This window comes from Myotis davidii, unplaced genomic scaffold (genome assembly GCF_000327345.1).
Source record: "Myotis davidii unplaced genomic scaffold, ASM32734v1 scaffold449, whole genome shotgun sequence".
NCBI lineage: Eukaryota > Metazoa > Chordata > Mammalia > Chiroptera > Vespertilionidae > Myotis > Myotis davidii.
Window position 1 is genome coordinate 3,219,469 of NW_006383007.1, and position 23,234 is coordinate 3,242,702.

Below are 23,234 nucleotides of genomic sequence, written 5' to 3' on the forward strand. Positions count from 1 at the left end.
ATAGTTAGGACAATCCGATGGACTGAGAAATCCCGTGATTTAACACAATCATACTCCTCCACCCGCTGTTGGAGCAAGAGTCTCCATTCAAACCCCACCTCCCAAAGTGAAAAGAATTTTATGTGAATCTAGTTACTCCTTCCTAGAGATATCAAAGCAAATAATAATGGTCCTATGGGAACTTTGTTTCAAAATGCCAAATATAGTTGACAATTTACTCAAGAATAAAGCTGAGAAGCAGGAGTTCTGAATCAGGTGTTTATAATTGACTCGCTGAATCCTGTGAACCCTCTAAAAGTGAACAAAAAATGTGACATGGAGAAGAGTCCGCAGACTTTCATGGGTCATTGTGATCTACATTCCCGGCAAGTTTAAGAACCCCCATGGCAGAGCCTAACAAAACAATATGCTTTAGTTGTGATTAGAATTATTCCAATTCAAGATGGTAACAGGGTTGCTTCATGTTCATTAGAAATTCTAATTAGCATTTATCTAAATCACCATGAATTAAAAAACATTTTTAAAAAAATGCAATTTGTTTATTAGCCAGAATTCTTTCCAAGCATGGGGTCCAGGTTGGGGAGAAATGACAAAAGTGGTTCTGAGTGTTGAAGAGTTTCTGAGGTTTAAAACTATTTTGTTAATTTATTCCCACAGGGGGCCCAGTTCAAAGTTCAATCACAAACCAATTTACAAAGGGCAGTGCCTGAATCTAATGATGAACCTTTCCCGTGAAAGAAAGAGCATTTGTAAAAATCCAAGTTTATAGAAACAGGTCCTCAACATTTTCCTCTTTCCTTCCGAATCTGACAAACGATTTTTATCTGTTAGGACCACTGTAAAGAGTCAACATAGGAATAACTGGCAATATGTTAGCCACTCAATATCTAGGTAAAGAAAAAGACCTCTTGTATATATTACTATCTAATTTTCATCAGCATCTAAATTGAACTGAAACTATTGTGTATGAATTGAAGTCCTAAGCCAAACTGTTCTAGAGCTTGAGGTCTGACCATCGCTGTCCTCGGTTGCCAAGTTCACTACCTGCTGCTTGTCAGGCAAACTGTTCTAGCCCTGATCTTGGCCCCTACGGCTGATGGAAAATCACACATCCATAGCTGGAAGGAACCTTAGAAATAATCCAGTCATTTTATACACAATGTAATGAGGTCCAAAAATATCAAGTGACCTGCCAAGGTCACCAGGAAGTTACTGTCTCAGCTGGAACACATCGCAAGTTCCTGCGCCCCCAAACCCAGTGCTCGGATGGAGCCCCACAGGACTCTGAGCAGAAAAACACCTTTACCCATTCAAAGGAGAGGGCTTCTTATATTGCAGTGCAGGGCACAGCTGCATTTGTGGCAAAATGATTTAAAGAGACTTTTTTATTTACTTTAAGCTATAATTAATATTTACCGTTCCTTTGGCTAAAATGAAAAAGGTACTTCCTTCCTCGCCTTCTCGAATAATGTAATCTCCTTTGTCATAGTATTCCTGTTGGGATGAGAGGAACAGCACAGGTTAGATCCAGGGGAGATGTATCAATGAAGACATAAATGAAATAGAACTCTAGTGTCTTTGGAATGAGCATTCCACACCTGTTTCTTTCTTTCTTTTTTTCTATAGTAACTAAAATATTTTTTAAAAGATTGCAGTCATAAACTGTGGAGAAGTAAGGAGATTTTTGCCTTATTATCTGCATGTATGTTTACCTTTCACAGAAAACAGTCACCAGGAGAACTGAATTTCAGGCATGGAGCCTGCAGATTAGGAGAGAAATGAGAGCAGAACAATAATCACTGATACACAGGTGGCTTTCACCTAAGTCATCTAAATACAAACTGTTTGGTGGCCTGTAACAGTCTGAAACCAGGTCTAGCATTTAGAAAAAGAACAAATGATTATCTAACAAATTGAAAATATTATCCCCAATGAATATTAGGACTATCAGTCTCCATTTCTAATTCCTTGAAGAGCAAAGGCTGGGAAAATTCTATATGCACATTAAGTAGCTCTTTCATATAAATTCTTTCCACAGATTCATCATTATAAAAGACCAACATTAGACTCTTTTACATGTAAATTCTGTTCTCCAAAGTAGGTTTATCCTCATGAAATCTCAAACTGTCACTTATTTCTTTGTTTCCCTCCTATATGTGCATATAATCAAAGAATTCTTGGGCAGGGAAAAGTAATTCATCCACCTGCCAGACAAAAAGAGCAATTTGGTTTCTTAGAGAAGATTAAAGATGGATTAAACTGTCCACCCATACTTTTCTTTAACATGATTTGTTTCAAAGTCACAGAACTAAAATGGATCACTTAATCATTTATACATGCATAATGGGCTTGTTTAATTTTTTAAAAAGGCATAATTAACCACATAAGAGCTGTCTCTTGTTTAAAATTCAAACAAAACTATTGTATCTACTGTATTTCAATATCTTTTTTAGTCATTTACTCTTAAAACCTATTCACAGTTACAGAATTAATATCACTCCTAATACCCATAACCATTCCTTTTTATTTACTATGTACATTTTACAACATATTTCAACCTCTCATGAAGGAAGAATAACATCTTGGGGGGGGGAGGGGGAGTATTTGAAGTCAGATCTAGATTCAAATCCCAGTTTTGCTGTGAATTTCACTTCCATCAATCCATAAAGTTCAAATAAGAACATTTACCTTCAAAGATTTAGAAAAGAGAAACACCTTAGTTTTCTATTGCTGCTGAAACAAATAACCAAACAACACCCATTTATTGTGTCTGTGTGCCAGAGAATTCAGGCAGTGTGATTCAATGGGGTTTCTCTTCATTGTATCTCTGAAGACTGAACTCAACTGACTTATTTCACTTAGCATGATACTCTCCAGGTCCCTCCATGCTGTCTCAAAGGGTAAGAGATTCTTCTTTTTACTGCTGCATATTATTCCATGGTGTAAATGTACCACAGCTTTTTTATCCACTCACCTACTGACTAACGCTGCTATGAACATAGGGGTGCATATACTCTTTCTGATTGGTGTTTCAGGCTTCTTAGGATATATTCCTAGAAGTGGGTCAAATGGGAGTTCCATGTTTAATTTTTTGAGGAAACTCCACACCGTTTTCCACAGTGGCTGCACCCATCTGCATTCCCACCAGCAGTGCACGAGGGTTCCTTTTTCTCTGCATCCTCTCCAGCACTTGTTGTTTGTTGATTTGTTGATAGCCATTCTGACAGGTGTGAGGTGGTACCTCATTGTTGTTTTAATTTGCATTTCTTGTTGATTAGTGAAGTTGAGCATTTTTCTATATGTCTCTTGGCTATTTGTATGCCCTTTTGGAGAAGTATCTTTTTAGGTCTTCTGCCCATTTTTTGATTGGGTTGTTTATCTTCCTTTTATTTTGGAGTTGTATGAGTACTGTATATACTTTGGATATTAACCCCTTATCAGATACATCATTGGCAAGTGTGTTCTCCGATTCAGTGGGTTCCCTTTTCATTTTGATGTTCATTTCTTTTGCTGGGCAGAAGCTTTTCATATGATCTCACTCATATGTGAAATCTAATGAACAAAATAAATTGACAAACAAAATATATCCAGTGACAAGGAAGGATGTAAGAGACTGAGGATCCTCAGAGGGAAAGGGGTGGCAGGAAGAGATCAATCAAAGAACTTAAATGCATATACGCATAACCAATGGACACAGACAACAGTGGGGTGAAGGCCTGGGGAGGGGACAGGAGTGGGGAGGAAGGGAGTTAAAGTCTTCCACAGTAAGCTGTACTTCTCAGCCTCCTGGCTGTGGTCATGTGATTACTCCCTGGCTAAAAGCATCTGCACAGAAGTGATGCATGCCTTCTCCATCCACGGCCCACGAACCATCGGTAAAGATACATTTTTTTAAAAAAGGACTGAACCATGGTGCCAGCAGGGCTGTATTCCCTTCTAGAGGCTCCGGGGGAAAGTCTGCTTTCAAGCTTAATCAGGTTGTTGGCAGAATTCAGTTCCTTGTGGTTGCAGGATAAGGTCCCCACATCCATGCTGGCTGCCATCCCAGAGGCCTCTCTCCATCCAGTCCTCGCACAGAGCCCCTACAATTCAGAACCAGCACAGCACGGGGGATTCTTCCACCTGAAACCTGACTCCCACTTCTGCTGCACCTCTCTGACTCTGGCCAGAGAAAGTTCTCTGCCTTTAAGGGCTCATGTAATGGTATCTGGCCCATCTAGATAATCCAGGGTAATCTTCCTATTTAAAGGTCCAGAACCTTAATTACATCAGCGAAGTCCCTTTCACCATGCAACATTACATGTTCCCAGATTCCAAGGGTCTAGGTCTGGACATTTTGAGGGTACTTCCTTCCTGTCTACCACAATAAGCCAATTAAAGAGAATGATTTTATTTTGAAGTGTTAAAAGCATCTGAAACTTGAGTAGTGAAACTGAGTAGTGAAAACTCAATGTTTGCCATATTAAGGAGGAAGATAATGGTTTTCTGAGCTGTTACTTAATTCTTCCGGATCTGTTTCCACCTCTGTAAAATTAAGATTTCATTACTTACCACACCTCATGCTGTCTGAAAACTATGTGAGATGTTGTATCTAAAGCACCTGGTGGCACACTGGGTACATGCCAGGCACCTGATCACTGTTAATTCCTGTGAAAGCGGCTGTGAGCTGGTCCTCAGGCTCTCTCACAGTAAACTGCACTCCTCAGCTGTGGCCATGTGACTAACCCCTGGCTAAAAGCATCCACGCGGAAGTGATTTGTGCCTCCTCTGTAAAGCCCAGGAACCATTCCAGGCACGTGTCTTCATCCTTTTCCCTCAATCATGATGGCATGGCCCAGCTTGGGCTCCTGAATACCTCTTTAGATCCAACAGAGATCATTGTCCTTGGACTGGTATGCACGCAAGTAACAAACTTCTAGTTTAGTTGGAAAATAATATTTTGAGTTTGGGGCATCGCAGTTTGCTTACTCCAATTCTTTAATCTTTCTCATTCTAGTTTCAAAGCAAGCCTTTGCTACGTTCCAGCTAGATTGTACAGTTGAGATGATTATGACCCTTGGAGGTTAAGGGAGGGACCCAACACTGCAGCCCAGGCACCTTCATTACAGAGCTGATGTTCAGTGCTCTTTACTAAAACTGCTGGGGTCATGGTCAATGTGCCGGTCTCAGGATGCTCTTCAGTCTCTCCTGTTCCCATCTCAGTCTTGGTCACCGTTACCCCCACGGAGCAGAGGACTGTGGAGAATCTCTGAAGTGCCATTGGGCTGTTCTTCAGTTATTATCAAGACTTTTGGGTGTGTGAGGACCCACAACTTAATTCCTCTCAGTCTGATTAGTGAAAAGGGAGCAGCTTGAAAGGAATCACTGAGAAAGAGCCTTGTTGTTCCTTACGGGGCAACCTTCCTTGTGGTATTTTCCCAGGGTTGGTTCTTTGTCACCAAAAACCATGGGAGGAAGATAAATAATACCTCCCAGTGTGTTGACAGTAACTTCATAGATCAGAAAAGGTTGTGGATGTAGGTCAGACCAAAAATATATAGTGGTAAGTACTGGCTATGATGCCAGACTGGCCAGTGTTTGTCAAGTGGGGAGAGCAGCCAGTCTAGCCAGGGTGGTCACTAAGACCCAAAAGAGAAATGCAAACAGTGTGGTTACCGTCCTGTGGTTATGTAGGAAAGGGGTCTATAGAGGACCAAGAAGCCATAGACCTTGTCCTATGGACCAATAGTTTTCAAACATTTTTCACACTGACCTACAGTAAGAAATACATTATATGCACACACCCAAATACACACACACACACACACACACACACAGAGACATTTGTATGAAACTGAAACATATTATTCAAAACAGCATTTGTACTCATTACTCTGATATGAAACATGTTCCTCTAATTGGTTTTATGACCTACTGAGCCCCATAGTCTGAAAAAGATGTTTTAAAAGAAGGTGCTAGAAATCCAGAGAGCACCTATAGAGTGTATGACAAAAGGAAAAAATAAGGAAATAATTCAAGGGCAGACTGGGAGCTCAAAGTCAGAAGAAAACTATACAAGCAGCAACAGCAAAAGACAAAAATATTTTTTTCACTAAAAAAAAATGCTCATTCTGTGATAGTCTAGCAAAATGCCTAAGCTCCTGTAAAAAAATACATAAAACTAGAAGAAAAATCCAAGGTGATAAAGGACAACGACAAAAAAGCAAGCCTATGACTTTCTTAGAATCTTTAGGGTGTGGCTAGAACCTAGGATGTAGTATTGATGATATACAATCAGATGTAGGACACACACACATACCCTCCATGCACCATGTGACTATGCACCCAAGTTGGTTGCTTAAGAAACTGTATACAGTTATTCGGGTTGTTGCCAGGAATTTTTTGTTTGCACAAGGACACTAGTTAAAACACCTGAGATATTTTAAAGCAAATACACCAGATCAGTGGACCCTACCAATCCTAATTTAGGACCTGATTGCTTAATTCCAGGGACCAGAGCCTACAAAATGAAAACTAATAGAAATCCCTCTGACTTGGGTAAGTCAACTGAATAGAATTCTGTAATGAAAAGACTGACAGAGCTTGTAGATTTGTGGCCCCCCACCACCTTACTTTTGTAGATGAGAAGACCCTAATGCCCACCACGATGAACTGACAGCTGCTAGTGACCAATCCTAATCTCAGGACCTTGGACTAGTAAACTTTCTACCTAGCTGCCCCAACCTTAACTAACTGGATCATAAACTGTGGCAAAATCCAGTTTCTCAACTTTTTTTATGGCCTTGGGTGTAATCATTAAAGTGAGAAAATCCTTCTGGCTCATGCACGTGTTAACAGGAACTATAAGGAAGACGAGACCTTTTAAAAAATGATTAGAAAATAAAATGAAAAATTCCTGAATGAAGAGGCAGATTGTGGCCAACTCTAAATACATGTATTCTATTCATAATTCTAAGCTAGTGCTTCTCAAACTTTAATAAACAAGCATGAGACTTGCATAGTTAAAATGTGGATTTCTGGGCCCTTACTCCACCAGAATTTCTGATTCATTGTGAGGTGGTACCCGAGAGTCTGTCTTTTAAGCTGTACTGCGGGTGATCTGAGTAAGGACTAGGACATTCCTCATACCCACCCCCACCACCACCACCACCACACCTCCAGTTTCCTGAAAGATGGCATGTCAGAGTCACAGTGCAGAGGGTCACTGGGTCAAATACCAAAGGTCTGTAACAAAGAGATAGGTGACTTATCCATCAACCACAGTCAAGTCCCATGCTCCCTGGATTGATCCCATGTGTGAGAGCAGAAACTCCTTCCACTCTTGTCTTCCGTGCTGCTGCACAACCGCCAGGTACAGAAGTCTCATTATCATTTTTATTATCATCAACAGTTACACTGCTTTCCCCATCTGTATCGTGTTTTATGATGTTCGTTAATTAACAGCAGTGAGTATATTGGTAGTATTCCCACTGTCCTTTTCCCATCAGAACATGACAAGAAGCTTGAAGATAATGTCTGCCTCTGGGGCTGAATGTTCTGGGTAATTTAAGCTGAAGCAAGAGATGCTACTGGAACAATCGGGGCCATTTGGTTTAGGAGTTCAACCAAGCCTTGACAAACACATCAGATCAACTGCTCAGTGACGGGAAGTCCTGATCTTCCCTCCTGGTCCCTGCACAAAAATTTAAAAACTCCCAAATCAACCCCTAAACAGCACGCCAGATCCAGCGTGTCTTTCTCAAAGGTTATGGACAGTTTGTGGGACAGCTGGTCCTGGAGCTCAGCGGGCACTCTGTCATAATGCCGATGCCTTAGTGATCGGCTGTCGTCCGTGGTGGCTATGCTGGTAAGTAATGTGCTTTTCTTAGAGCTACGTAGATCCCATGGCTCCCTTGTTAATCACTTTCCACATTTGAGAATTTTCACACGCTACAGGGTCCCATTTGTTTGCCAGGTATGAATAAAGAGCTCTTTATAAACCATGCTGCTGTCTGCAAATGCTGACATATAATAAAGCTTTCCTAGGGTGTTTGAAAAGATGAGACGTTCAAACTCGAATTGTGTGTTAATTAAGACTGGATGGGAGCCCCCTCATCTATATTTTCTGTACTATTGCCTGTGGCTGCTATAAATATGTCTAATTTACCATTTATTTTTAATGATACTAAATTTTAATATTTGCTGTCAGCATGGAATTCCCCTCTGGTGAATCGACCCTATTAGTATTACATTAAAACCAGATTTTCCTGGGTTAACAAAAAATATAGGGCCTCCCTAGCTTAAAAAAAAAAAATACACCACAACACTCTCAGAAATTAGGATGAATTATTAATTTGTAACATCTGTGATTGGGTTATGTTACACTGGGAAAATCCCAAAAGATACAGGGCAAGCAGTCCTCTTGAAAATGACTTCATAACTGAATGCCCTGAGGACATAAGGCCAAGCTCTGTGTCATCATGGCCTGTCCTTGATAAACTGCTGGACGGGGTCCATGAATCGTAAATGGAAACATTACTGGTGTCACTTACGTTTAAGGATGCAATGATCAGTGCTCCCTTCTCGGCAGATATTAGTTTACGCTGTGTATTGCGATTGACAGAGGCATGGATCTGTCAACAACCAGGCTTGCAGGTTGGGTTTTGTTTGTGTCTCCAACTGAAAACAGCTTTATAATAGCTTAGAGTCTATGTGTGACTCCTTAATTATTCTTAACCTTCTTTTAAATTCCTGGTAAGCCATTTTGGTTTCAATGAAATTGACCCCCACCCCTGGTTATTTGCTTTGAATGTTCGGCTCTGAAATCTGAAGAAGTTTTCATATAATGCATAACATTAGATTCCAAGGTACGTGTCACAAAAGCATTAGTCACAAAAAGACTTGGCTAGTCTTGGACTAGAACCAACCATCTGGGTGAGGCTTAATATGGGTTTGTGAACACATTCCAACATGCCATGTTTTTCCCCCTAGATGTTAAAATAGATAAAGTGCTTCTTAAGTGCAGTTTTTTCCTCACGTATTTTCATGGCCTAGAGCAGTGATGGCGAACCTTTTGAGCTCGGCGTGTCAGCATTTTGAAAAACCCTAACTTAACTCTGGTGCCGTGTCACATATAGAAATTTCTTGATATTTGCAACCATAGTAAAGCAAAGACTTATATTTTTGATATTTATTTTATATATTTAAATGCCATTTAACAAAGAAAAATCAACCAAAAAAATGAGTTCGCGTGTCACCTCTGACACGTGTGTCATAGGTTCGCCATCACTGGGCTAGAGTGTGCAAGCATGGAGTGCTTCATGGCCTGATTCAGGAGCTATCACCAAACGCCCCAGGACTCTCTTTCTCTGCACAATTTCCTAATTTGCACCACCAACTCCTTTATACTATGAAAACTCTGTAGGAGTTGTGAAGTGCACTGCAGAAAATCAAATGCCTCTTGACCCTTTGTACACCGTAAGCGTCTATAGATGCAAGCAGCGGACCTTCCCACAAGCCGTGCAGTCTACAGCTGCACACCTCCCATATCTATCGACTCTGGTCACCCAATTTTCAAATCAGACTTGTTAGTGACGTCTCTGGGTTTGCCACCATTTTGAACGCGTGGCAGGTAGCTGGTTGAGTCATGCAGACTAGTTTTATAAAATATACTAAAAAGATTAAAATATACTTTACACATGCAAGTCCAATGTTTTATACATTTCAGAAGAGTCACCGAAAGCTATCCCAGCCCCAGAACTCAGTGACAATGGGCCTCATGGTTTTTCACAATAGAAAATGGCCCCTGGTCACTGCAGACTGCCGATCCACCATCTTTTCCTTTTTATTCACTTATAGTGCTAATAAGGTATACAATCTCTTAATAAAATGTATTTTTTGCTTTAAAGTTTCTTACCACTTCCAAGCAGTCAATGATCTTGGTTAACTTGTCTTCAGGTAAGTTCTTCAGCAAGGATACACTTCAAAATTAAAAAGAGACATTAATTTCTTCATCTTCCTAAATTTAAATATAAATTTACACCTATATGTAGATTCAAAAATCTTTATATGCATCTAAAAATGCACCTTAATTTTTCCAAAGTAAACCTCCAAATATGTCACAGATAAACAACTAAATTTCAAATATTTTAAAATTACATAAACACATATAATCACAGGAAGTTATCACAGGCAAATAAAAATAAGATATTAAAAAGGGAAAAATCAAATTTTGTCTGGTTGGGGGGAGGGGAAACCCCACAACATTTTACATTTGCTTTTGGTTTTCAAAGCGAATCACTTCTGAAAATGTGTTTTTTCTCCATATCTCGGTCTCTTTTATTAGCATGCGTGACAAGCTCTGCTTCCAGAGGAGGATCAGATTTTCATCCAAATCCTTGCAATTAGGTAAAGACTAAATCCAGGAAGGGAATGTAGGAATTAGCATGAAAATGATCTCTGATTAGTTATATTATATTGTCTTAAAATTCATGATTGCCAGAGGCATGTAATAGAAACATTTTTACAAATAAGAATAATACATAGAAAATGAAATAGAATACAGAAACTTGCTTTTTTTTAAAAAAATAAGAAATTCCACTAGTGTGATTAACCAATCAAGATGATTAAATTGCTCTATTAGAGAAATTTCTCCTCTACTTTACCCATTTTTACACAAAACTGTTGATAAAATTTCTATAAGATAAATAAGTCTTTTTTTAAATATATTTTATTGATTTTTTACAGAGAGGAAGGGAAAGGGATAGAGAGTTAGAAACATCGATGAGAGAGGAACATCGATCAGCTGCCTCCTGCACACCCCCCACTGGGGATATGCCTGCAACCAAGGTACATGCCCTTAACTGGAATCGAACCTGGGACCCTTCAGTCTGCAGGCCGACGCTCTATCCACTGAGCCAAACCGGTCAGAGCTGGATCTGATTTTTTCAAAAAGAGCTCTAGACTACCCTGCACATGTGCAGGGAGAGGCACATGCCCAGGAGACCTGTATAAGAATGTTTGCATCAGAATCGTTTGTAACTGCCCAACTCTGGAATACCCACCAATAGGAGAGGAGATCAGTGTACTGCAGTAGAGTCAGGTATCAGAACTCTACTATAGGAGTAATTATCGAACTAATCAAATGGATCAATCTTAGAAAAAAATATTGAGTAGCCTGGCCTGTGTGGCTCAGTAGTTGGGCATACCTATGAACCAGAAATTCACAGTTAGATTCCGGGTCAAGGCACAGGCCCAGGTTGTGGGCTCAATACTCAGTGGGAGGCATGCAGGAGGCAAACAATCAGTGTTTCTCTCTCATCATTGATGTTTCTGTCTCTCCCTCTCCCTTCCTCACTGAAATCAATAAAATTATATCTTTAAAAAGTATTGAGCATTATGCTAAGTGAAATAAGCCAGTCAGAGAAAGATAAATGATCTCACTCATTTGTGGAATACAGAAAACAACATAAACTGACGAACAGGGACAGATCCAAAGACAGAGAAACAGCGATCAGACTATCAATCCCCAGAGGGAAAGTAGGGGAGGGTGGGGGTAAAGGGAAGAGATCAACCAAAGGACTTGTATGCGTGCATATAGGCCTAACCAATGGACACGGACAACAGGGGGATGAGAGCATGAGTGGGGCGGGGAGGGGGAGAAGGTTGGGAGTTAATGGGGGGATGAGGACACATTTGTAATACCTTAACCAATAAAGAAATTTTTAAAAAAAGTACTGAGTAAAAAATTGAGTTGCAAAAATAACACCCTTTTTATGAAGTTCAAAAATAGGCTAAATCAAGCTATAGGAAACTAATAAAGACTTCCAAGGGAATGATTAGTACTAAACTTCAGAACATATGCTACACTAAGGAAAGGGAGGATGTAGGAAGCTAGGAAATGACATGGTGGAGCACATGAGAATAACAACATGACTAACTTTCTACTTCTTGGGTCAGACAGAGGCTTGATGGTGCTCATTTTCTTATTTTTTTATAAATTACATATATACTGTCTATCTTTTATATACATCCCATACTTCATAATTAAAATATATAAATGAAAAAAGAAAGAGCTTACTGTGTATTATGAAATAAATGTATTTCTCTAATGTCTCCTTATTGATGAAAAGGTAAAAGGGTAATGAAAACATGTCATCGGTTAACACATGCCCATTGTGAAAGTTCTACTTCTGCTCCACACAGGGATCTACAATGTTAGTGAAAATTTTCTCCTGCAAACCAATACCTTTGGGGAGGGGTGAGGATATCTGTTGTCTGTCTGCCTCCCCTCTATGAAGGCAAAGATCAGGTTTATCTTGATCACCACTGAATCCACCATGTTTAGGGCTCAGCAATAAGTATTTGTTGAATGGATGCATGAATAAGAAAACAAAAGGAAGGAAAGAAAAAATAAAAAAGGAAGGAATACGTACTAGTAAATTCTCTGAGCTCCTTTCACTAGGCCAGAAATGCTAGACTCCAAGGGAATGGATTGCTATGCCTAGTGGTTCAGGTTTTGTCTTAGATATTCAAGTGCAACCCACATGCACTGGTTTATTTATTTATTCCCCCCTTTTCTGCCCTTGCATAAGTGTGGTTCATTAACTCCAAGTGCTAACCTGTGTTGGTCAGTTGTTGAATTTGGAGGTCACTTACACTAAGGCATTGGTTGGCATAAAGGTAAGGCACCTACTTGTCATTATTGCGACTCTCTTCCAGGAGTCATTATTGACTCTGGGAGAGTAACTCAGCAAGATTCTTAACGCCTGTAATGTTCTACTGATCAGCAATGCATTCATTCAATATGTACTGAGTCCTCACTATACTTGAGGCACTGTAGAGCCCTAAAATCATTGATTCTGCAGGCCAGTTATGTAAGACAAAAGCACCATACTTAAAAAGAACTTAGTATTTTTTTTTTTTGGAAACTGTCAGACATTTTATTATAATGACCAATTATCATAGGTAACAATTCATTACAGTATGCATTGCAGATTCAGAGGCTGTCAAAACTCCCACAAAAGATGCAAAAATAGTTTAAATGAGGAACTTACACTTTCAAAAACATTTTTTAATGTCTAACTGACTTTTTCTGAATCAGAAGTATTTCCTTCTATATGAGTTTACCTATCCAAATAGTTTGGCATATAGAACAGCTCACAAAATGAGTACGTTTCAAGGATCCATGCCATCATGGCAAGCACTGTAACATTTTGGCATGTTAATTTGCTACAAATATAGTAATCTGGAAGATGGTGTGGCTATGCAAATGAGAAAAAATGTCTCTGGTAGCCCAGCCAGCATGGCTCAGTGGTTGAGTGTCGACCTATGAACCAGGTGGTCACGGTTCAATTCTTGGTCAGGGCACAGGCCAGGGTTGCTGGCTCGATCCCCAGTAGGGGACATGTAGGAGGCAGCTGATCAATGGTTCTCTCTCATCATTGATGTTTCTATCTCTCTCTCCTTCTCCCTTCCTCTCTGAAATAAAAAATATATATATATTTTTAAATGCCTCTAGTAAATCAAGTAAGAATAGGAAAATACATTAATTTCAAGATTATTCTAAGCAAAGCCATTATTAGAAAGATTATCTTTTGTTATCCTCTTCCAAATTATAGAATATCTTTCAAAGTCAACTGAGCAACCCAGGTGAGTATTTTAGGATTTTTTTTGCACAGTTTTCTATATGACATACAATGGCTCCATATATACAAGGGCAAATTAGTAGGAGAAATAAATCAAAAGTCAGGGCATGAGGCTAATGGGAATTAAATATTATACAGAGTGGCATTTACTGCACAGGAATAATTCCGGTTGTATCATGTGGAAAACGCTTAGTAGTAAGAGAAGCTACAGTGAAATAATTATTGTGGTAAAACCAACAGACCCACAAAATGGCTGCACCATCTTTGGCTCTTTCCACCTGTTAGCCTTACCTTCTGAGGAAGTTTCTGTACTGTTCATCTCTAGCTTGAGCCGTCCTTCTCATTATATTCTGGAACACCTCTCGATCAAGTGCCCAAGTTTTAACATTGGTAATAGCTTTAGAAAAAAAACACACCAAGAAAGTAATAAAATATTATTTAGCCCCATGTTAAGAAAACATTACAAAATGTTAATAAATATTTTATATATTCGCATAAAATGGTATTTATTGGAAAATGCATTATTTCAATATGCAAATGGAAGGCAGCGGGGATATAAATAGTGGGCAATTTTACAAAATCATTTTTGGTTTTCCTGTGACCCAGGTTTGGAAGTGAGTAGCAAAAGATTTCCTTTCTAATTATGTTTTGCTTACGATATTAAAATTAGTTTGCAATTCCCAATTAAGCACTGCATCATCAGGATGTATTTCAGATTTGTGCTGTGATAGAAGAGAAGCCAGCTAGTCTGTAGCTACTCCAATGAGTTAATTGAGAGTTTAAAATCTCTGGGTGTAGGCTTGTGTTTTTATGTCTTTTTATGGTGTTCAGACATTGTTGGTAAAGAGAGCCAATATATTTTAAGGATCACTATGGTTACTATTACATAAAATGTATACAAATAATTTTCAAAGAGATTATGGAAGATAGTTTTTGAGACTTTTTTTTTTACAGGAAAGACATTAAAAGCAAAAATAAAATCTAAAAAGGAAGAGGAACAGAAATACCAGCTCTAAAAATTCTATATGAAATTATGGTTGTGATATTTTTTTAAAGGAGTAATGAGAGTCTACAAAATAGATCAAAACCCAAAGCTCTGATTTACTAAACTTTAGAGTGAATTAGAATCATCTTGACATTCTAAACCTGAACTGCCAGAGCTTCTGATTCAGGTTTGGAACGAAGCCCTGAATCTATATTTTTATCAAATACTGCAGCAATGCTGAGACATGTAACCCAGTCCCAAGCACTGAGAAACATCACATCCAAGTAATTCAGAAGAAAACTCAAGATTAAATACATTCAAAACAAGAACTTTAAAGAGAAGCAATTAAACTAATCTCAAGTCATTCATGAAAATTGTGATTAATTAATTCACATCATTTTTGATACATTTTTTTCATTAGTTTAATTAATTTTTTTGGTTTATAATATGATCAGAATCTCATAGAGAATGGAAAGTAAACATTCTAGATGAGCCAAAGGCAGATGTCTACATGGCAAAAAAAAAGGGAAGTGGCTGCCGAAACCGGTTTGGCTCAGTGGATAGAGCGTCGGCCTGCGGACTGAAGGGTCCCGGGTTCGATTCCGGTCGAGGGCATGTACCTGGGTTGCGGGCACATCCCCAGTGGCGAGTGTGCAGGAGGCAGCTGATCGATGTTTCTCTCTCATCGATGTTTCTGACTCTCTGTCTCTCTCCCTTCCTCTCTGTAAAAAATCAATAAAATATATTTTTTTTTAAAAAGGGAAGTGGCAAATAAAGCAAATATTGAATCATTCAGCTGAAAGCCATGTTCATATTTTACATACAGGTATCTAATGGGAAAGTTCTTTTAAATTTGAATTATTTAGACCAGTGCTTCAAAATAAATGTTCTTAAGAGTATAGCATTTCTATTAATAAGAGCATATGGGTCACAATGGAAGGCAAAAGACTAAACCAGATGCAACAGTGACTCAACCAGATTTCCTTTAACATTGCATCACGATTCAAAACTACAGCATCTCAACTACCATTACCTTTCACAGAGGCGGTCCTTGTACAGTTGTATAAAATGGCTAGTTCCCCGAACGTGGTCCACATGGGGATGCATGATATCAATTTCTCCCCTTGAAACACCTCTACTCGGCCCTCTATCAAGTAGAATTAAAACAAAAACAAAAACCACAAATAATAAAAATCTGCCTGGATTCCATGAATTAAAAAAATAAACAAAGCACATAAAGCATACAGTTATTATATCTATGATTCTCATTTTAATAATGTGGTCAAGAATGCAGGCTGAAACCAGCTCTGCCACATATCATTAACTGTTCACCTTGAGAGAGTTACCCTCTTTCTTTGAGGTTCCTTGTCCATAATGGGAAAAATAATATTTACTTCATGCACTTAATGTAGGTAGGGAACTTAGAACAATGGCTAGCATATAGTAAATGCCATATGAGTGTTAGCTATTGTGAATATTATCGTTACCATGTTCTTTCTCTGAAGCAGTGGATGGCAAGTGTTTTATTTAAAATTCATTCTAATCTATGAAGCAATTTCTCTTGTACAAGAAACACAAATTACTGTATGTCTTGGAAACACACCACAGCTGTTCACACTATCATAACTGAGAAGTGCACTGGCCCCAGAGTCAGACTACCTGGCTCTGAGTAGTCATCGGCTGTGTCCTTGAGTAAGTTACTTTACTATGCCTCAGTAGTTGTCTAGCCCCTCATTCAGTGAAATTAATTAATAAATGGAAGTCACTAAGAAGAGTGCTTGAAAAAGACCACAACCTGGAAAAAAAAATATTTTTGCAAAAGACACATCTTATAAAGGGCTAGTGTAAAAAATATAAAAGAACTCTTAAAATTCAGCATTAAGAAAACAGATAAAATGGGCCAAAGACCTTGACACTCGCCAAAGAAGATATATAGATTGCACACAAGCATATGAACAGCTGATCCACATCAAATGTTACCAGGGAAACGTAAATTAAAACGACAATGAGGTATCACTACATACCTATTAGAATCTCCAAATTCCAGAAAAATGGCACCACCAAATGCAGACAAGGATGTGGAGCAACAAGAACTCTCATTCATTGTTGGTGAGAATGCAAAAGGGTTAAGCCCCTTTGGAAGACAATTGGGTGGTTTCTTAACAAAACTAGGTATACTTTTACCATACAATCCAACAATCATGCTCCTTGGTATTTTTACCCAAAAGAACTGAAAACTTATGACCACACAAAAACCTGCACACAGATTTTTATGGCAGCTTTATTCTTAATTGCCAAAACTTGGAAGAAACCAAGATACCCTTCCATGGGTGAATGAATAACTGAACTGTGGTGCATCCAGACAATAGCATATTATTCAGTGCTAAAACAAAATGAGCTATTAAGCCATGAAAAAAAAAAAAAAACATGGAGGAATCTTAAATGCATATTCCCAAGTGAAAGCCACCAATTCCAACTGTATCACATTCTGGAAAAGGGAAAACTATGAAGAAAATGAAAAGATCAGTGGTTGTCAGGGCTGGGTGAGGGGAGATGAATAAGCAGAGAACAGAGGATCGTTAGGGCAATGAAAATGTTCTGTAAAATATTATAATGAACAATACATGTCATTATACATTTGTCTAAACCCATAGAATGAACAACAACAAGAGTGAATCTTAAGGTAAACTAAGAACTTGGGTGATTATGATATGTCAATATAGGTTCATTCTTGGGAATAAAAGTAAAAATAATTTTTGTACCACTCTGGTGAGTAATATGGAAATAGGGGAGGCTATGGGTGTGTGGGGACAGAGGACATATGGGAAATATTTCCCTCTCAATTTTGTTATAAAACAAAAATGCCTCTAAAAATGATGTCTTGTAAATAAAAAGTGCAGAAGAAAAGTGTTTGAAACTGATCTTTATTTAGACGAAGGTTGGAGGACGAGAGAAGCAGCACTTCAGGTACTGCCTCATAATTGTTTTTTACCCTGGAAATTCTACGCTCCTTTCCCTTTGAAGAAATGCAAATAAAACCTAACATAACTAAAATAATATGCAAAAGAACCTGTATTCTTAGTGGGGTTATTCTACTTGAAGAATCCCCTTCTCCTAAATCATCACTAAGTAGATCTGGTGGTCCCTGTTCATCTACTCATTCAACAAATCTTACATTGGCACTTACATACTACCAGGAACTGATCCAGGTGCCAGAGACAGAGTGAACAAAACAGAAAAGATACTGATTCTGACAGAACTTATATTCTAGTAACAAATAAACCCTGCTTAGGCTCCAAAGTTTATAAATTAGATATGAAAAATTTAATAAGTTCTCATTACCACTAAATTCCTTTCCATTGAAACCACTTAATGGTACTGCCAAATTAGTATCATAGATTTTAACGCATTTCATTTTTATACTAAGGTTATGTCTCATTGGATTTGAGCAATACTGACAATATATGGACTATCAAAAGTTTAAGCTAAACACCATTATCATTTGCTATTCATTCTCTATTTTATAAAGGGCAGATTTTTAACTAACAAATTAATTTGCTCAATCAATTGAATCAGGCAATTCAGTCCTTAGATAACAAGTAATTAATTAAAATAAGAAACTGTTCCATTTTCATTTCCATGTGTGCTATAGCCCTGATTTGAATGGCTGTATGGATGCTGCCTTCTGTTCAAACTCCTCTCTCCCCAAGCCTTTCATCAGAGTTACTGGCAAGGAACAAGATGGGCAGACATGAGTTTCACACCCTTTTCTAGCAGGTTCCAAAAGTACTTATTGACTTAATGACCTAATTTTTCTCTCCAGAATGTTTTAGTGTTGCTAAAGTAGAAGCAAAATGGCCAAGAAAAAAAGGGAAAAAGGGAAAAATTGCTCTGGATCACCTGTCCCCCAACACGTGAAGGCTGCATAAATTAAGACTATAATTCACTTCTTGGGTAAAATAATTACTTGGGAGTGACAGTAGAATTTTAAGGATACCTATAAAATTGTAGATGGCAAAAAATAAATCAATAGTTATGAGACTGGGTTGGGTAAAGAATCAAAGTATATGAAAACAATCTTTTGCATACTATACATAGACTATAATACATGTTTATTAATTTGCTTGTATAGGCAACATCTGCCCCACACTTAAGACCCCAAGTAAACAAGAATTATAAAAGCATAGCTGAAGAAGTGGCAAGATCACTGAATTAGCACTTGTTCACTAGAACATGCCAAACTTAGAGACTGTGAAAAGTGACTTAGCCAACTAAACTACATCCATCACATTAATATTAACTCAAATTTTATTGGTCTATGATTTTAGCTAATATTCAGCCTATATATTTATTCTGATATTTTTGTTGAGATGTGTCTAAATGTGCTTATATTGTGTTTTTATAATCTTATATTATGTTCATATAAGTTTAAGTGAGTTTATAATAAAAGTAGCTTAAAAATAAGAACATTTTAAAAAGCATTGCTTGGATTGTCATGAACTGTAACGAAAAATAGAAGACCATGGCACATCCTAGGTTACCATTCTGTCTGAGTAAACCAATTTAGTTCCCCCCACCCCAAACTGAAAAAGTTGGGGCAATTCAGAATTTGACAGAGTGTTCAATATCCATAAACCCTATTCAAATAATTTCTTGCTTCTATATCTAAAAAAAAAGTTTTTGTATACCACTCTAAGACACACATTTAATATGCATTTGAGAAATAAATCCTTTGATGTTCAAGTATTCATATATGAAGGAAACCATTTAAATGGCTCTAAAACTACCAGTTATAATGTCAAGGCATTCCATTTGATTCGTTGACAAAACAGTTGCGTGTTTTTCCTGGTACACCCAAAAAATGTCAACATAGACAATAGTATTTGTAATGGAAACAGCTTTTTGTAGTTATTGAATGAGTGACACTGTGATTAAAATATGGACTTGAATCAGATCATCTAAGTTTGCATCCTACCTCCACCACTTAGGAGCTGTGTGGCCTTGGATAAGTTACTTAACCTCTCTGTGACAGTCAACATTAGTAACATGGAGATACAGGCAACATCAGTAACCAGTAACAGAAGTGATGAGAAGATGAATGAGATTTCTCTGTTCAGTGCTCACAGGATGCTTGACATATAGAAAGCATTCAGTAAATATTAACTCTTATCATCATCATGATAGTTCAACAATGTTACTATTTCATTATCTCAATCTGTTACATTTCCTGCAAACACAGCAATCTGTTTTTGCATTTTCACAAATGTTTGCAAAAATTATAACAGGCAAAATATTTGTTATACAATAACTGGAAAAATCTGTGAAACCCACCTGCCAACACAAAGATATGGTTTCCTGGTTCTCCCTGCTTAATAATGTAACTCTCTTGCTGGTAGTTTCTTCCATACATGCATTCCACCATGTCTTTGATTTGCTGAGGATCCAGTCTCTTCAAAAACTGATTTTTATTGAGAGCATCTGTAATGAGCTTCTTCTCACTGTTGTAATGAAAAAGAGATGTTAGTTACATTGAAGGAAAACCATGTTTTGCTGTTTAGATTCATTTCATTTTGAATGTGGATACAACTAAGTACTTACAACTTTTCCGCAGGGCAAATTTGTTTTCTCGCCCCACCAACACTTGACCCTTATCACCACTATTCCTAACATGTAAAATATTTTAAATTTTTTTGAATATTTTCTGGTAATCATGATTACACCAAATTTATTATCACTCCTAATTATCTTCATCACAAAGATAGAGTCTCTCAAGATCGCTAGATGCACTACTAATGGACACATGACGTTCGGGATGGAAAGCAAATCTGGTTGGTAGATAGAAGGCATATTTAAAATACAACAGCACAGTTCATTCATTGATGAACTGAGCATAGCTATGCATACTGCCTCTGGTACTAAATTTTACATCTTATTTAATCCTTACCACTATCCTGCAAGATAATTACTATTCCTATTTTATGAATAAGTAGACTAAGAGGTAAGAAACAACGTATTCCCTCTAGGATTTAAATCTAAGTCTGTGGGTCTGAAGTCTGTGCTGATTTCATTCCATCCACTGCCTCTTCTGAGCTAGAGAAGTCAGCTCCCTTGGAACTTCTTAGGTTTGAGCAGACATAAAGGGTGTTGGTGGTAGTCTGGGTTTGCCCAAGTTTTGCCTCTTAGCATGTCTAGACTAGATAACCTACGTTTTAAATCTCACAGCCTTTTCATATCCAAAATCCAAGGCCCACTCGTTGATAATCCTAGAGTACTCTACTTTGTTTTAGAAAAGAGTAGCTACAAATAAATTATCCAACCATCATTACCAAAATTTAAAATGTTTTAATTAGAATACTTTATATGTATATGTAGATATCATAGAATTGATGAACTAGAAAAAAGACACATTGGCTTGTGAGCTAAGTCAGAATCTTTGCTCTCACTCAACCTCAGTGCAATTTTTTTACATAGGTGTGTTTTTTTTTTCCAGTATTTTTCATCCAAGCTCTATCCCATCACTAGTTTTACTGTTTAAAAACTTGTAATCATTTTCTACACAGAAAGTTCTCACACACAAGGTAAACGGTCATGGAATTAGACACTTCCTTCATGACTACATCCATCAGCTCAGCCGGCTACCTGAAGGAAACACAACAAAGTCTTGTATAGAAATGTCATCTTCCCCACAGTGACTCCATCATCCTCAACCATCCAAACTCTTTAAGTACCTTGAGAACTTCTTTCTTCCTTCATCTAATCTATCACCAAATCTTGTCAATTCTTTTTAAAAACATCCCTTTTATCCATTTTTGTTTCCATTTGCTCAAGGATGTTACCACAGTATTAAAAAAAGAAAAAAAATCTTAGGTCTGGATAGCTTTAACAGCTTCTTTTTGGGTACTTTAGTTCCTAGCCTCATCCCCCCACTACAGTCCATCTTATACTATGATATCAGATTAATCCTGCCAAAAACTAACTTCACCCAGATCTAATTCTTCCTTCATCCAATAAAACCAACAATTCATTCAATTAATACACATTGAGAAACTACCCCCAAAGCCCCAGCTTTCATGGGCCTTTCATGCCAGGGTACCTACCATTCCAGCAAATGTTTCCTCAATGCTGATATATCCCACTTTCCCAAAATATGTTCCAAGAAGTACTGGTCCTTTATAAGCAAATGTATGCTGAGTTTAAATAATTTTGAAATTTCATAATGCATAACTTTAAAGGTTCAAATAAATCTTGCAGTAAACAAGTCTGTTTAATGTTTTCCAAAGCTCAGTGTCTTTTTTATTTATATTTCTTTCTTTTCTTTTTTTTTCTGTTTTGGAGAGGGTGTTAACTTCCATTAACATGCCATGGAAGTATAGTTGGCCTGTGAACAAATGGGTTTGAACTGTATGGGTTCACCTACATGCAGATTTCCCCCTCATAAACATTATAAATGTATTTTCTCTTCCTTGTGGTTTTCCTTAATAACATTTTCTTTTCTCTAGCTTACTTTATAGCAATAATACAGTATGTAATGTATATACAAAATATGTTTATGTTATCAGGAAGGCTTCCAATCAACAGCAGTCTCCTAGTAGTTAAGTTTTGGGGGAGTCACACATTATATCCTGGGGTTTTTTTTACTATTCAGGGGAATTGGTGCCCCTAACCCCTGTGTCATTTAAGTTATTTTTAACCATCTCACTAAATACAAGGTCAATAAGAAAATTCAATTGTGTTTCTATATCCCAGCATCAAACAATTAAAAATGAAATTTTAGAAACGGCACCATTTTATAAGATATTAGACACATCAATTATATCAGATTATATCTACCAAAAATGTGTAAGATCACTATACTAGAAAGTAGAACATATTAATAAAATTTAACTAAATGGAGACTCCTGCCCCAGTTATGAATGAGAAGACTAAATTTTTAAATGATGTGAATCTATTCAAATTGATCAGGTTCAATGATATCCCATTCAATATTTTTTTAATTTATAAAAATCGACAAGCTGATTCTAAAATTCTTACAGTTATAAGGATGCCCAAGAACAGTTATAACAATTTGAAAAACAACAAAGTTGAAAGATGTAAAGTAGTAGATATCAAAAATTATTAATCAAAATAAGAGAATATACTCTTAGCACAAGGATGGACAAAAAATACTTTTGGAACTGAACAGAAAGTTCAGAAACCCAAACAAATATGCATAGGTATGGGAAAAAGCAGACATCAGTGGAAAATACATACTTTAAAAAGTGCTCTCTCTTGTTAATTCTTAAGGGAAAGCAAAGCAAAGCCAAAATAATATACTACAATATAACCACGAGAATAGCTAAAATGAGAAATATTGACAATGCCAAATGCCAGCAAGAATGTAGAGTAACTTAATACTCATACATTGCTGGTGATAGTATATATTTGTTAGACCATTTTGGAAAACGATTTACCAATTTGTATTAAATGTGAACTCAGATAAAGTGTACCACCCACCATTTCCACCCTAGGTATATATCCATCATAAATCATAATAATGTACCAAAAGACATATGCAAAAATAGTCATGGCAGCTTTATTCAAAATTGCTAATCATGACAAACAACCAAATGCCCATCAATAGCAAA

The 23,234-nt window shown here is 37.4% G+C and overlaps 1 protein-coding gene across 1 annotated transcript in view; it reads right to left on the reverse strand.

Moving 5' to 3' along the window:
* Window positions 1-23,234, reverse strand: part of PRKG2 (protein kinase, cGMP-dependent, type II) — a 79,738-nt gene that overhangs the window by 42,581 nt on the left and 13,923 nt on the right. The window contains exons 2-6 of the mRNA XM_015557674.1: window positions 19,942-20,108; window positions 15,644-15,757; window positions 13,917-14,022; window positions 9,896-9,959; window positions 1,417-1,494 (exon numbers count right to left, since the gene is read on the reverse strand). Coding sequence (XP_015413160.1) covers window positions 1,417-1,494; window positions 9,896-9,959; window positions 13,917-14,022; window positions 15,644-15,757; window positions 19,942-20,108 — 529 coding nt within the window. The remainder of the gene's footprint in view (window positions 1-1,416; window positions 1,495-9,895; window positions 9,960-13,916; window positions 14,023-15,643; window positions 15,758-19,941; window positions 20,109-23,234) is intronic.